The 16,891-nt window shown below is 26.7% G+C and overlaps 1 protein-coding gene and 1 pseudogene across 1 annotated transcript; one reads left to right on the top strand and one right to left on the bottom strand.

The window, feature by feature from the left end:
• Positions 1-8,385: 8,385 nt before the first annotated feature.
• On the bottom strand, positions 8,386-9,200 carry ERF-D4 (ethylene response factor D.4). Its single transcript, XM_004248687.5, has one exon. It carries the CDS (start codon positions 9,104-9,106, stop codon positions 8,435-8,437), a length of 672 nt encoding a protein of 223 aa, XP_004248735.1. The 5' UTR covers positions 9,107-9,200; the 3' UTR covers positions 8,386-8,434.
• A 1,176-nt stretch (positions 9,201-10,376) lies between these two features.
• LOC101267568 (ethylene-responsive transcription factor ERF109-like) lies at positions 10,377-11,593 on the top strand (annotated as a pseudogene).
• Positions 11,594-16,891: the final 5,298 nt, after the last annotated feature.

Here is a 16,891-nt window from a genome sequence, read left to right as displayed (position 1 = left end):
ATGTAAGAAATATTTGAACAAGCACAACTTTTTTTTTAGGCTTAAGTCATCTATAGCCCCTCAAAGTTGTCCGCATAATTCATTTAGACACCTCAACTAAGACTTGTACCAATTGAACACCTTTACCCTCTCAAATTTGAACCATTTAAACATTTTTTTGACAATAAGCTAAAAGTATAATGTGTGTGAAATACACTCGCGATGACATGGCAATTTGACGAATTAAATACTGACATTTGGTATTTTAGAGTCCAAAAAATTTAATATAAAATATATTATAAAGTAAAAAAAAAAGAAATTATTTTTATGTTAAAAATTAAAAAAGAAATCATATAAATCCTATAGCTTACCTACCCTTCTATTCCATGGAGTCCAAAACTCTTCTCCTTCTACAGTGCCCCAGCCCCCACGACAATCCTCTCTGTAAATATTCTATTATTTTTTAATCTTCTTAGTTCATATGCATCATAGAGTTCAAGCAAAAGGATTAAGATTTATTGCTATTTTTGATGAGTTACGGAAGAGTTGGCCATAGGTAAAAAATAAAATAAAATTTAACTTGTCTTCCTCGTTTCATTTTTGACGAAAAGATGAACTTGGTCGGAAAATTAATCAGTTTTCGATGAATAGTGGATTTCTTTTTGAGTTCCAGAGGTGATTATATTTTTCGATTGAAGAACACCCTACAAAAATGTGAGCAAAATAAAAAATAAATAGAAAAGTCCTTTAACAAAATTCACACAAATCTCCATCAGTTTAACACCAAAACACTACATTAACAACAAAGAAAAAAATTTCAAATTTCAAGCTCTCTAATGATGGTGGCTGCCATGGCGGCAATGAAGGTACCACCAATCCTCTCCTAGTACGATGGTAATAGAAAAACAAAAAAAAATTGATGGAGGTAGAAGGCAATGGAGAAACAAAAAAAATGATGGAGATAGAAGTGAAGTATCCGGAGAAAAAATGAGGAAAAAGATGGATGTATAATGGCGGCAATGACTAGTGTGGTGGAGGAAGTGATGGGTAAAGAGGGAGGAAGAAGAAGAACAGTTTTTTCCTTAAAAAAGCCTACCTAAAGGCCTTTCACGCGCCTCTTTGGGGTGAAACACAAACAATGTGTCAGGTAAGCAAAAAATGTTCAGATGGTTCAAATTTGGAGGGTAAAGGTGTTCAATAGATAAAAATCTTAGTTGAAGTGTCTAAGTTAATTATGCGGACAACTTTAAGGGGCTGTAGATGACTTAAGCCTTTTTTTTTATATTGAATTGATAATGTCTAATAGAACATTTTAAGAGTGTAAGTTTTTGGATATTATTTTAAATTTTAATTTGTAAATATTTTATTTTGTATTTTGATCGAAAATTACAATTGTTATACATTTTAGATTGGAAGTTAATAAGGAGTTTATTTGTAAGTAATTTTTTTTTGTATTATTTTGATGTAATCTTTAATCTAATAAATTCAACATATTGAATATTGATATTTCAGTGAACGTATTTTTATATTTATAGTCTTTTCTGAAAAATTTTATGCAGTTAATGTTTCAAGTTTTAGTCCATCATAAAATAAATGAAAATATATTTAATTTTTTTTAATTATGATATAATTACATAAAAATAATAAAAAAAATAAATTTAAAAAATCAAAATCTTGATATAAATTCAAATTAACCCGGCCTAATACATCTCTACTTTCTATTCTTGTTCTATTGCTTATTTCCAAACTAAGCTCCACTATTTTTGAATCATTCTCCTAAAAAATGTAAAATAATCAAAAACTTCGTTAAAACAAAGAATAATTATATATAAAAAAAAACAATAATTTTCTATTAAATTTTTAAAACTTCTATTTTAAACTACAAAAAGGTTCTCAATAATTCACTATAACATGAATTTGACATAGTATTCGTGTTATCTTGTAATTTACACTAATTGTAGACTGATTTATAACATATATTTTATTACCTTTTAGTTCTTTCGTCTTTTAATTTACAGAGTTAATATCTCAAAAAGTCACTCAATTTTTAAAATTTATCTAGTAAGTCATTAAACTTAGTTTTGTATCAATAAAATTACTCAATTTAGACATTTATATCAATAAAATCACTCACCTAAATATATTACTATAGTAAATTGATATAACATACTAAATTATTTTTATATCATATTCATGATTAAAATTATAAATAAATAGCTCAAAATTACAATTTTATTAGAAAATAAAATAATAAAAGCGAATGAAAATTTTGAAATATTAAAATGCAAATTTAACTTCATATACTTGTTTTCAATTTAACTTTAAATACATTTAAAAAAATTAATTTCTCCAACTGCCTAGTAATATTTCTCTATAGGTATAAGGAATACTAGAACAAAAATCACTGAATCACAGTTATTTTAAAATTTTCTCTCATTATCAAATGTCACAAACTTTTTTATGTATACTAATGGGAATGTAAATGCACAAAAAATAATTAAAATTATTTTTTTCATCTGATAATAGGTGATTGCCTATTAGTTTAAGGTTCTCTTAATTTCGATTTCAGAATTGATAATGATAATGAAGAAAAAATAAAAAAGTTACGAAAGAAAATACTATTATTTATATTTATTATTTTATTCTATAAGGAAATAGTAATTTTAAGATATTTATTATTATTTTAATAATGATCATGATATAATAATTTATTTTATCATGTTAATTTTACTTTTTTAATAATAAATTTAGTTAAATAATTTATTGATATAAAAATCTTATTTAACTGATTTTATTGATATAAAAAAAATTTAATAACGTTGTTAGATAAATTTATAAAGTTAGAGTAATCCTTTCAAATATTAACTTATAGTTTACACTGGTTTTACACTGATTCACGAGTTACTTTTTGTAACTTTTTCGTCTTGTAATTTATCCTAATTATAGACATCATTTTTCTTAATTGTTATTTTTTAATATATAAAATAAAATAAAAATTTATTTCATATTTTATCCTTAAAATAAACTATTTATTCTTTAAATTATTTTTTGAAAATTTTATACTAAATATTATTTAAACTGTAAAATTTGAAATGAACAAATAAAAAGGGAGTAACTTTATGTATAAAACTAAACAAAAGCATATCAAAGACCAGCTTGTTAAAGACAAGAACCAAGATATTTCTATTAGATTATAATTAATTAAGCGATCCCCGCTTGATAACCTCACTGTAACTATTAGCCCATCTACGGAGTACATTCTAGCTAACTTTTATGTGATTCCGTAGCATATATATATATATGTAAAATATTATTCTTTAAAGAAAAGGGGAAAAAGTAGAATTTTCGAATGAAACTGCATTGAAGGATTTGGCTTTAGCTTTAAGCATATATATGTACACAAAATTATTCAGAAGGCTTGCTAAAACCTATATACCCAACACCACAACATGAAGGTTGAAAGGTGAGTAAAGGAAGCACTATAAAAGAGAAATGTGTTAGGTTCATGGGCTAACACAATCCACAATCATAGCGACAGAAGCTTCAGAGCAACTCATCGATTTATTAAATTTACTCAATAAAGAGATACATTTTTCACGAACCAATTCACTGCTTCCTTTTCTTGTATCAACAATGGCTTCATCCTTATCTGTCTTGTTTCGACTTTGAACCTCATTTGTCCACATATCTACTAACCCAGACATTCTTTCTTCTTTTTTTCAAATATCTATCACTTTCTCTTCTTTTTTTTCTCTTTTTTTTATATGTTTGAATAGTTCAGGTTGTTGTGATTTGAAGTATGCAAAACTTTGTTTATTTATATATGATTGCAATAACAAGATAATGATAACAAGTATGTTATTTTGTAGTGCGCCCACATATTTAATTTCCATGTGCGGCCGTTATGATAGACTTACGAATACAAATATCTGTGTGCTTTTAGATTTAAAGAATTTGGATAGACATATCTGTGCGTCCAAGCCGAATCCTCGGAATAGGGAAACCATGTGCTGCTTGTTTTTTAATTCGAAAAATATTTAAAATATTAAATTATTCATGATGAAAGTAATATATATTTTTTAAAAATTTTATATCAGATTTTTTAAAATTAACGAATATTATATATTTAGTTAAAAGTCTTATATGGAAATAACATGTTAATTAAAAAATAGTAGAAATAATAATGTGATATTCAAAAAGTAAAATAGAGAGTATGAATAAGTTTTTCAAGTTTAGAAAATTATTATTCAACTCTTTATAATTTGGAGAGTAGAGAGTGAAATAAAAAATATATGGAGAGGGAATACACTATTTTTGTTCTCCAAATATAAAAAGTAGAGAATAAAATAAAGAGTAATCGGAAATGATCTTAGACCCACAATTTTATTGCTCACTTCTTTCAAATGGAGTTTTGACTTGATTTGAAATTTAAAATTATATACATAAAAAAGATAATATTTGAATTTTCAAATTTTAAACAAATAAGGATATGAAAAAATGGAAAGGTAAAAGTAGGGGTGTATAGAATCAAATCGAAAATCGAATAAATCGCAAATCAAGTCAAATTGAAAAAAACTCGATTAGTGATTTGTTTTGATGTTGAAAAAAGAAATCGATTATATTTAGGTTGATTTAATTTCAACTAAAAAAAGAACAACTCGAGACCAAACCAACCCGACATTATATTATATCATTTTTAAATTTTATTTTATATACAAATATACCAACTTTGATATCATTTTTAACTATCTCTTATACTTTTTCATAGTTTTTATCTTTTAATATATTTATTTCATGTTTGGAAGTTAGAATTCTTAATGATCTAATAAAAAATATAGTCCGTACATGTTGGTGACTATATTAAAGTTTAAATAAAAATCAAATTAATATTAATGGGAAAAAAATCAATTCAACACTAAGAATGACAATAAAATTTAATATTTGTTTTTTAGTTTTACATAGATTTAGACAATTAAAATACATGATCAAATTTTACTTTATTTTAATATTTAGTCATGTGACTAATACTTACTAAACTTATTTTAGCATGATTTAGTACTTTAAATTATGATCAATTTCATTATGACTTATTAATTTGCAATATTTTGTTTTACGCGATTTTTTTTGGGTTGGATATTTTAGTGTCATTAATCATATTTTTTGTTATTTTCTTGAGAAATAACTTAGATAGTTACATTTTGGTAGGACTAAAAAAATATTTAAAGTACAAGTAAATTATATTTTTGTATGAATACTTTAACCAAAAAACTCAAAAATCTGAAAAATCCGAAGTTGACAAACCCAAGTTTTATTAATTTGCTTTGGTTTATAAATTCAAAAATCAAACAAAAATAATTTATTTTAATTTGTTTTGATATTTGAAAAATTCAAACTAACCCAATTATATACACCCCTAGATAGAACGGTAAGATGCTAGGAGTATTTTATTTTTATATACTCATCCCCGTAATCTTCGAATCCATGTCTCATCCAACAGCATTTTTAAATTAAATATAAAGTACATCGATACTATGGTCGCATGATCCTTGAGAGAATTATAATGGAAAGGTATTATTTTTGTCACAAAGAATGACTAGAACCAGACTAGTATGAACATATGTGCCACCATGATTTTTTTTCTCTTCCCAACTTTAAAGAACAGGCCAAGTAATTAACAGTATGTTGGCAGTAGGGTATAAACAGGTACGTCGAATATTTATATCAATTCAAGATGTGTATGTCATATATTTAAATTTATAATTCATTTTACTTAAATTTAATTAATTAACATATATTTTAAGTTATTAAATCACATAATAATAAAAATTATATTATTTTAAAGTAAGCATCCGCGGCGAATAAATTTTTTCCGCATACAAACCAATCACCTAAAATAAGATGTTCAAAAACATTTGAGCATCATTGTGGCAAGTACTTTTTTTTTGGAAAATTACTTGCACATGTGCAATCTTTCAAGTCTATTTATTTTTATTTTTTTGAGAAAAAGGACATTTGATGAGAAATTCTAAGTTAATAGGAGCTAGTATAAAATAAACGAAATTAAAAATATAACATAAATTCTAAGTTCAAAATTAAGAAAATAACACAGTGTTCTTATGTCAGATAATATCATATATAAATATAATTTTGAGGAAAAGAAAAATAAAGTTTGTAACTTTATTAAACAAAGAATCCTATCTTAATTTAAAATTGAAAATACTAATAAAGTATGTTAAATGAAAAAAATAAATATAAAATCATTAAAAATAGATAATATAAACAATAACATGAAATAAAGATTTAGAATAAGAAAGAAATAAAATGTAAATAGTATTAAAACAATATTTTTGGAAAATATTAGAATGATGAAGATAAAAAAAAAATAGAAATAAAAGAAGGATCATCAAAAAATAAATTACTTACACTTACACAACGCAATTATATTATCAGCAATTTGCAACTTTTATGAAAATTAGATCCAAATTATCTACTAAAAGTCAATTGTTGACTGACTCTCAAACAGATTGTTAAGCTTCTTTTTCTAGATTCGGCATTTAATATTTACATTAACTTCAATCAAATTCAAGTTTCCTATTAAGATATCTTGGCTTCATGTCCAAAGAGCTTCATACACAAAATCTCTTAATTAAAAATAAATTTTTTTTGTCTCTATTATAACTTTAGTTCCATTTGATCATAGATTTCTCAAATAATATTGAGGAAAAACTTGGTAAATAGTGTTTGTTCGTACATTTTGCTATTATTTGATAAATATTTTTGACAAATATCCAAATTTTCAAATACTAATTTTTCTAGTATTTGAGCCAAATTTCATTATTTGGGATCTTTTGAAAATTAAAATTTTACCTCAAATTTTTATCTCTTACAACAAAAAATCCTTTATATTTGTTGCTTACGTTGTATTACATAATTTTTTACGTTAATTCTAAAATAGTGATGAAATATTCGGTGAGTGTTAAATGATAATATGATTATTAATAAATGACAAACAATCAGCTTAAGATAACAAAGTCATGTATTTTATCTACTTTACAATGTACGGAATGATACTCGTTGCACTCACTCTAAATACCACATTGCTCTAGTGTTATTGACTCTATTTGTTATTATTGTGACAAAATTTCAATTGACTTATAATATAAATTTATGATTAATTTTGATATATTTTTAATACTTATGAATATAAATCATATTTTTTAAAAAAACAGAAATATATTTTTCAAATATTATGATTAAACACATAATGAAATTTCACCAATTTTGACTAAATGCTAACTTAAATCTTTTCTTCGTTATAAAGAAAGGACAGATGGGTATTAAAGTTGAAAAGTAAAAATCTTGTAGATGGGTCTAAGAAAAGACAAAACCAACAAAACATCAGGTGCATTCCTCCGTACACGTCGTAGCGTCAACAATACCGAGTTGACTTAACTTTTGCTCTATCCATTTTATTAACTTTTCCTTTTCCATCTTATTGACTCATGGCTACCCATTCTATTTTACTTTTCAATTATTTTTAAAATAATATATTTTTATAATTTTCACATAATATATTTAATGCTACTAGATTTTTTAAAAAAATATTACATATAAATAAAGATCAATTATTTTAAAGAATTACTTGATCAAATTTCATATTAAGTGAACATCAAATAAACAAATTAAAATAACGAAAGTGTTATCCCCATTAAATTAATGATGTTTAGCATTAGATTTTAGAAAATGATTCGAAGAATAAATCATTGATACTGAAGATAAAACATTAACTATAATTATCTTTTCTTGTTTGATTAAAAATGACATGTGAAAATGAAAACATAAATAAAAAATAAAAGTAAACAAATGAAGTAGTTATTCTCATTGATTTTAAATGATTGGATTGTGCTAAATTTACGAGTGTTGAAAAATTCTTTGAATATATTAGGTTAATCATATATTTTAAGTTAATTTAATCACTTTGACTTGTCATTTTTTGATGCTTGAAAATACATAAATTCAATCATAAATAAATTCAATCATAAATAGTAGTTCTTTTATATCATTGATACCTGTCAAACTCTATCTATCCGTGGAAAAAGAATAATACATATGATAGTTTGTGTTCAAGTCACCCTAATCCAAAATAATAGTGAAATTGATAAATTAGTATATAATAAAGTATGGTCTGAATGGCAGAGGATAACCTTATTACTGAATACTCCTCCTGGTGTGAACATTGTTAATTTGTCAATATTTAACTTCAATTTATGCACGTTTCATTCATTAAATATATTTAATTTCGTTGAAGTTGGTACGGTTAGGTTCCATCAAAATCATCAGGTGATTTTTCTCTCGGTTTTGTCAAAACTCCAGTATGTTGCCTAACTATTTATGTCACAATCTTAATTGAAAAAACAAATTTAATTTGATACTGAACGTGCATGCAAAATGCTTCCTAGAAGCTATGAGCAATATAGCCATTAGCAGAATCAGATGATTCTCTATAAAGATAATGTTGAATTTCATTGTCCGAATTCATCAATTGATCCCAGAACTCTTCTTCTTCTGTGTTTATTCCTTGTTGTAACTGCGAGGGAGCTGGTTGTTGTTGTTGCAGCACTTGCATGGGTGTAGTAGTATTGTGTTGTTGAATTGAAGTGTAATCTGTAAATGAGAAATTAAGCTTAGCTCTTGGACCTCTAAATTCAATAGCTGCTCTGTCATAAGCTCTAGCTGCGTCCTCAGCTGTAGTAAATGTTCCAAGCCATACTCTAGCTGCCCTTCTTGGATCTCTAATTTCCGCTGCCCATTTTCCCCATGGTCTCTGTCTCACTCCCCTGTAATTCTTCTTCTTCTTTTTCGTCTTCCCAACAATCTTTAATGCCTTGTTGTTGTTAACAACACCAGCTGCAGCTGATGAGGTTGCAAAATAGTTGCAGCCTAAACAACCATTTATTTTGCAGTACTGACAACGCTCTGTTTCTTCCGGTACGCGAAACAAGGGCGGCGACATACCACTCGTACAAGGAAATGATGAAATAGTTGCAGCACCAGTAATCACATTGGTTAAAGCAGCAACCATGATTGAAAACTCTTCTTCACCACTAAGTTTTGTTGACCTCTGCATTGTTGAAAAAACAGAGAAAATGTTTGGTCTTTGGATGGGTTTTTTTTTAAAAGTAACTTATATAGTTGAGAAATGAAGATGAGTACACTTATTGTACACGGGGTTTGATTTTTAGCTTAGCTGACATCTTCACGTGGGATATTTTGGGTAATAGTTGATGACGTGGAAGAAAATGGATGGCGTTCACATGGTGAATGTCACTTTCCTGGACCATCTTGTAGGAGGAATAATGACGTAATGTCTTACATTACACAAAGAAGGGTAATTTTGGAATTTAGGGAAGACAGGGGACTGTTTGGCAGTCAAATAGATCATCCTGTCACTTTTGAGGATAAATATATATAAACTAGTATCAACTTTTGGTTCATTCATATACCTACCTACTTATCAAATTTTATTATTTCCCTCCTCGTGTTTTTATTTATGCATAGTATAAAGTTTATTGAATATTTTAAAGTCCACCATTAGGAATTAGGAGTATAAGCTATTTTAATATTATGAAAATAAATTTAAAAAAAATAGAGGAGAGTTTGATAAGATTTGATAGAAAAAAATATGAAAGAACAAAAGTTGGTAACAAGTTTTGTATAGGGGTGTTTACGATTTGAAAAAAAATTAATTCAAATTAAATCAATTTTTTTGGGGTATGATTTGGCTCATTTTTTCATTTTTAAAAAATGGATAATGTGTCATTTGTTTTTGACTTTGTTACCAAAAAAAGAAGAATTGAATTGGCCGATAAATTATATAAACATATTTATAATTATACATATATGATATATTAGTTTTATGAATATATATATATATATATATATATATATATATGTATGTATATATATGTATGTATATATATAGATAAGTTTTTAGAAAAAATTATTTATAATTTATTTATGAAAGCAAATACACCTAAATTATGAGTATTTATATCTTTGATTTCATGTATATGAGTGTTTATGACAACTTTTGATTGGACAAAAAATATCACTATCTCTTCCTTGTCTAGGCCAAAGTAGTGGATTGAAAGTTTCATTTAGAGTAAATTCAATAATCGAAAGTTATGTCATACTAATTATTATAACTATTTATCTTTTTAGAATCAATTATTGTATTTTTTTTCTTTTGAATGAATCATTTCTATTATATTTATGTATGATTAATAATGAATAACCAGATTAAATCAAAATCAATAAATAATATTTTTAAATTTATTTAATAATTTCAAAATAAATTATTAGATTTAATTTTAAAATATAAACAATAACAGATGAAAATGGAGCCACAAAACACTCGTGCATATAGATTTGGTCCTCTTTTCTTCCAAGCGACAGGAGGACCTATTTGTCTGCCAACTGTCCCCAGCTTTTGCCTAATGGTGTCAGCAAAATTCCAAAATTACCCCTATATAACATTACATCATCCTCTCATAACTGTCGAAAACAATCACCGTGTGAACACTGTCTTCCCTGCCATGTCATCAAACTTTTCATGTCATGTCACCCACAAATCTAAATCCCACGTGCACATAAAATCAAGTTAATTTAATTTGAATATATGCCAGCTAAGCTAAAATCAAACCCGTGTAAAATGAGTGTTTAACAAAAGCAAATAACTCATTTGAACAACAAACACCAAAGTTTTTTTTCAAATTTCAAAGATGCAGAGAAATAATCAACAACAAACAGATTCAATAAACAAAGAATCAAAATTCAGCGATGAAGAAGAGTTTTCAATCATGGTTGCTGCTTTAACCAATGTGATTATGGTGCTGCAACAATTTCATCATTACCTTGTACGAGTAGTATGTCGCCGCCCTTGTTTCGCGTACCGGAAGAAACAGAGCGTTGCAAAATAAATGGTTGTTTAGGCTGCAACTATTTTGCAACCTCATCAGCTGCAGCTGGTGTTGTTAACAACAACAAGAAATTAAAGATTGCTGCGAAGACGAAGAAGAAGAATTACAGAGGAGTGAGACAGAGACCATGGGGAAAATGGGCAGCGGAAATTTGAGATCCAAGAAGGGCAGCTAGAGTATGGCTTGGAACATTTACTACAGCTGAGGACGCAGCTAGAGCTTATGACAGAGCAGCTATTGTATTTAGAGGTCCAAGAGCTAAGCTTAATTTCTCATTTACATATTAACATCAATTCAACAACACAATAAAACTACTTCATCTTCTTCACCACTGCAAGTGCAACAACAGGGAACTAATACAGAAGAACAATTTTTGATGATTTTGGACAATGAAATACGAGTTTTTGAATGGAGAATCTTCTGATTTTGCTAATGGCTTCTGATCACATGTTTAATTAAAAACAAGAATTGAAAAGGAAAAGAGAAATTTTAGTACTTGCATTTTTGTTCCCTATAGTTAGGTACCGTACTAGAAATTTTGTACGGAGAATATTACAAGTGGGGTCCTACCAACTTCAACGAATATATACATTTTTAATCAATAAAGGGACGTGCAAACATTAAAGTAAGTTAAATATTGGGAGTATATTTGATGCATTGACAAACGATGTTCACATCACACCAGGATAAGTAACAAACTTATCCACTGGCCATTCAGACCTTACTTTATTATATTGTTATATACTTTATCATTTTGACTAGTTTTTACGATTTGGATGACTTGAATTACATGGAGCAGTTGGCACACAATGTCATATTTATTATTCCCATAGATTTTTTACTCCCATCTTTCTATTTTTACATGATATAAAAAAAATTATTTAAAAAATAAATAAATTCGATCTTATGGTTTTAAAATAAAATTATGTTGAACGTATAAAACTATCGTCCTTTAAACATGAGACATTGACAATTGAAATTAAAATGTTACAAAATAAAATAAAATAGTTCATTCTTTTTTAATCAGAGTCATTCTTTTTTTAAAAGCAAAAGTATTAGATATATAAGAATGCATCTTAATTAATTGTGATTTAAAATATTGTCGTTCAATCTTATGCACATTTATATATGTATTTGTGTAGAACTTTTATTTAAATTACATCCTTAAATTATTTTTCTTATTACAAAACATTCCTCAATTATTTAAAATTTGACAACTTTCATCATTATGTTAAAATTTGTCAAAAAATTAACAAAAAATCTTCACAATATGTACACTCACACTAGTCTCAACAAATTAAGCTCACTAAATCACTCCAATAAATCAATTTTATTCATTCTCCATACATCTAAAATAATAACATAATTTTTTTAGTATCAATATTTTGCATTATCTTTCTTTTAATTAGCAATTTTATTTTTATTTACTTTTTATTTGATTTGATATCAAAGAATTATCAATGGAAATGATTTCTCTCAAGTGAATCTGCATAAAATGGTGTTTGATAAGAGATATTTACTTTTATTAATGAAAAACGAAACTTGAGAATTTGAGATTAATATTAATTGAATCTTGATCACTTTAATTTATGAATTTGCCTAAAAAATTATTGATCTAAAATGGATAGAGCAGAGTCAACTCGGTATTGTTGACCTTTCCAGGCTGGCTTGTGTTGTGTTGGTTTGTCTTTTCTTAGATATTTGTTCTTATAACTTTAAAAAGTACTCCTTACTTTCCAATCAAGAAAAATATTAAATGTACCTATATCAATTAAAGTGAAAATAATTGAGTTGACATAAAAATCTATAGAGAAACATACTCAAAATAAAAACAAATAAATATAATCAGACTGATATTTTATTTATGTTTTTTTAAAAATTAATTTTATCTTTTTAACTTTAATATAATTGTACTAAAAATGAAAAAAGATCAATTTATTTTAAAATAAAAAAATATTTTAATTTTTTAAAATTTCTTCTCAAATTTTGGTCAAATTTTCTAACCATTTAGCAATATTTTTTTTTAATCATTTATAGCAATACATCTCAATACTATGATTAATCTATAATATGTATCAAATATAAATATGCATGATTGTATTCACTATATATGTGTCGTAACTGTTTTAAAATATTTTATATTTGTTTGGTAATAAATTGACACATTGTATTAAAATGTACGATAAGTGTATTATTTATTAATAAAACTTGTATTATATGTGTTTTATAAATTGTTCTCTATAGTATATATATATATATATATTAAAGGCAAAATGGTCTGGTTAACCCTTATACTTGTATCAGTTTGTATTAAGAATTCTTCTAGTTATTGATTTGTTAATTGAACCCTTAAACTTAACAAAACACAATATAATAAACCTCTCTGACCATTGACCAAACTTATGTGACAGTAGATATCTGAATTGAAAAAACTGTGTAATTACACGCCTATTAAGGAGAGTTAGGAGCTTTTTACTTGAAAATATTAAATATTATAAAAAAAATATATTTTTTTAAAAATATAATTTTGTTAATCCATTAATTAATAATAACCTTCTTCTTCACCCATAACACCTCATTTCCGGTCATCACTTGCCCAACCTTTTTTCTTTCTTTTCCACAATATATTTTCATCTATTTAGATGAACTTGGGCACCTCATTGAGTCCACTAATCACCAATGGAGGGAGAGAGCGGTGTTGGTGGTGTTCGCCGAACACCACTAATACGCAGTGAATGGAGAGAGGCGCGGCTGGTCAGTGGAGAGGAGAAGGAGGTGGGTAAAAATGCAAGGATCTAATCATGACAACGAAAAATAATGTTGGTGTGCGGTCACTACAAAAGGAACCTTAATTACCAACAAAGAAATCGTTGGTAAATTGATCAAATCGGTTGGCAAATTGAGTTACCAACCAAATGTCAACTTATATTAATCTGTTGCTAAAAAGCTCATTGGTAAATATTACCAACCGATTGTAATTTTTTGATAAACTTACCACTCAAAAATCAGTTGGCAAACACCCAAAGATGTAGTTAAAAAATTTTGAAACATGACCCTGAAATTTCCGTAGGTAAATTTACCAACTAATTTTTGGTTAGTATATCGTTAGTAACTTTACTAACGAATTGAAAAGGAGTTAGTAAATTTTTTCTTCATTATTCGATTCATATATCGATAACTTGTTGGTAATTTTAGTAACAAATAATTTGTGTTGGTAATTTACCAATAAATTTTAAATATTTTTTTTATTTATTTTTTTGTATACAATCCGGTGTTCGGTACCCACATTGGAGCCCGAATAAATTCAAATTTACGTTGAAAAAGTCCCACATTATGTAGTAAAGCGCTCCCTAACAAAGATGATTATGTACACAACGGAAATTGAACCTAAACCTCTTGGTTAAGGATGTGGGAGTACTTTCCGCTATACCACAACACTTGTTGGTAATAAATTTTAAATACGTTAGTATGATTATTTATTTTCTAATAAATTTACTAATTGGTTGTTAGTTTATTGGAAATATATCATTCAAGTTCAGTGTTAGGTTAGTAATTGATTGAAAATATGTTCAAAATATTATTAATTGAATGATTATTCAATAGTAAAATATTTATTAATTTATTGCATTTAAAAATCTAAGAACACAAATATCAATCTAAAAATATTAATCAATTTTTATAAATCATATTTGAATGAAACAATGCAAAATCTATGATAACAAGTTAAATTGATCTTAAAATGGCACATGTCATTATATGAAACAAAATTAATTTGAGCACACTTACCAAAAAAATATTGACCAAATCTATATTTTAGTCAAGAATTACAAGAAAAAACGCCTAACAACGCAACTGAAAATGGACGCCTCAAAATCTGAAACAACCATTTTATTAGATATAAAAATGATCTTCCGAAGCTAATCGTGCTGATAGAATTTTCATCAGATCACGTTTACAAAAAAACTAAGCAAAATCAAATTTTGGCCAAAAATTAAAAATTAAATTGCCTAACAGTACAAACTGAATAGGAAAATCTCAAAATCCAAACCAGCCATCCGAAAAAGTGAAAAATGATCTTCCAGAGCTAACCGCGCTGACTAAATTCAAATTGAGCATGTTTTTCACAAAAAATAATCTAATACAAATTTTAGCTAGAAGTTAAAATGCTTAACGACACAAACTTAAATTAAAAGTCTCAAAACCCAAACCAACCATCCTATGAGATCAAAACTAAACTTATATGATTAACTGCGGTAACAAAATATTAGTTCATGCACGATTATAAAAAATATTGACTAAAGTAAAATTTTGGCCAAAACATAAAAGTTAAAATGCCTAACGACATAAACTAAAAATGGAAGCCTCAAAATCCGAACCCTTTATCTTATTACATTAAAAATGACTTTTTCGCATCTAATTGCACTGACAAAATTCTTATATGGGCATGTTACCAAATATATTGACCAAAGTTAAATTTTGCCAAAATTTATATGCTAAAACACTTAACGGCACACAGTAAAAATGAAAGCCTAAAAATCCAAACCAACCATCCTACTAGATAAAAAATGACCTTTGGAGTTAATTACGCTGACGAAATTCTCATCTGAGCATGTTCACAAAAATATTGACCAAAGTCAAGTTTTGGCCTAAAGATAAATTTAAAACATCTAACGGCATAAATAAAAAAATGAAAGCCGCAAAACTTGAACCAACCTTCCCGTAAGATAAAAAATGACCTTTCGAAGCTAAGGACACTGACGGTGTTCAAATCTGAGCAGTTTACCAAAAATATTGAACAAAGTCAAGTTTTGATTAAAAGTTAAAAGTTAAAATACATAATGACACAAACTAAATATGAAAGCATCAACACTAGACACTGATTTACCAAAATATTTAACTTCAATTGGTAAATTTACTATTAAAATGTAAGTTAGTAATTAATAATTTACAAATAAATTTTATCAGAGTTGGTAATAGTTATTACTCAACTAAACAGTCATATGTAATATTACCAACTAATAATCAATATGTTGGTAAATTTTACCAATTGATTAATGATGAGTCGATATATTACCAACTATTTTAATGATGTTAGTAATTTACTAACTACAATCTTTATTCGTCGGCATAATTTTCAACTAATTTGATATTTCTTGACAAGTTTACCAACAAATTGCATTTCATTACTAATTTACCAACACATTTATATTTGATTGGTAAATTTATCTACACAATCTTGTCATTGGTAAATATTTAGTTAATAATTCATTAGTAATATGTTAATAAATTATATAAACAATGCTTTTTTCATATTTATCAACCGATATATACTTCGTTGGTAATATTACCAAAAAAAGGTGTGTGTTAATAATATTTTCGTCGGTCATCCATTGATAGAATGTAACTAAATTTGACGCCATTTTTTCTCGCCGTATTTACCAAATAAAATACTTCATTAGTAAAATTTATGCTGGAAATCTACTAGAATTTTGTTGTTACGTTATAAAATATAATTCAGTTAGAAATATGTTGGTAATTTGTTAGTAGAATACTAACCATTTTAAGTTCTTAGTAAAATCTATTGACAATTTAGAATTTTTTTTGTAGTGGGTGGAGATAAGGCAAAAATGGTGATGATGTTTAGCTGAATCTGATGTGGCTTAGATTGTTGATTTTGTGAAGGTTGGAGGAAGAAAGGAAAATGGTGATGATGTGCGGCGGAGATGAAGGCGAAAGGAATTTGAGTGGCTTCGCCAGCAAAAATGGTGACCACTTGGTTCACGTGAACTAGTGGGAATGGAAGAAAATGTAATGGCTTTTACTTAAAAGAAAATGATTAATTTTTTATTATTTTACCTTTAATTAAACGATTTTGATTAATAACATTAAAAATAATTATGACATGACATTAATATATCTTATGTGCATATGAC

This window comes from Solanum lycopersicum, chromosome 10, assembly GCF_036512215.1.
Source record: "Solanum lycopersicum chromosome 10, SLM_r2.1".
Classification (NCBI taxonomy): Eukaryota; Viridiplantae; Streptophyta; class Magnoliopsida; order Solanales; family Solanaceae; genus Solanum; species Solanum lycopersicum.
Note: the sequence above shows the minus strand (reverse complement) of the source record. Positions and strands in the feature narration are given on the sequence as shown.

What these genes read in the sequence shown, in the direction of transcription:
- ERF-D4 (XM_004248687.5), bottom strand. Translation starts at nt 9,106, where the DNA reads ATGCAGAGGTCAACAAAACTTAGTGGTGAAGAAGAGTTTTCAATCATG.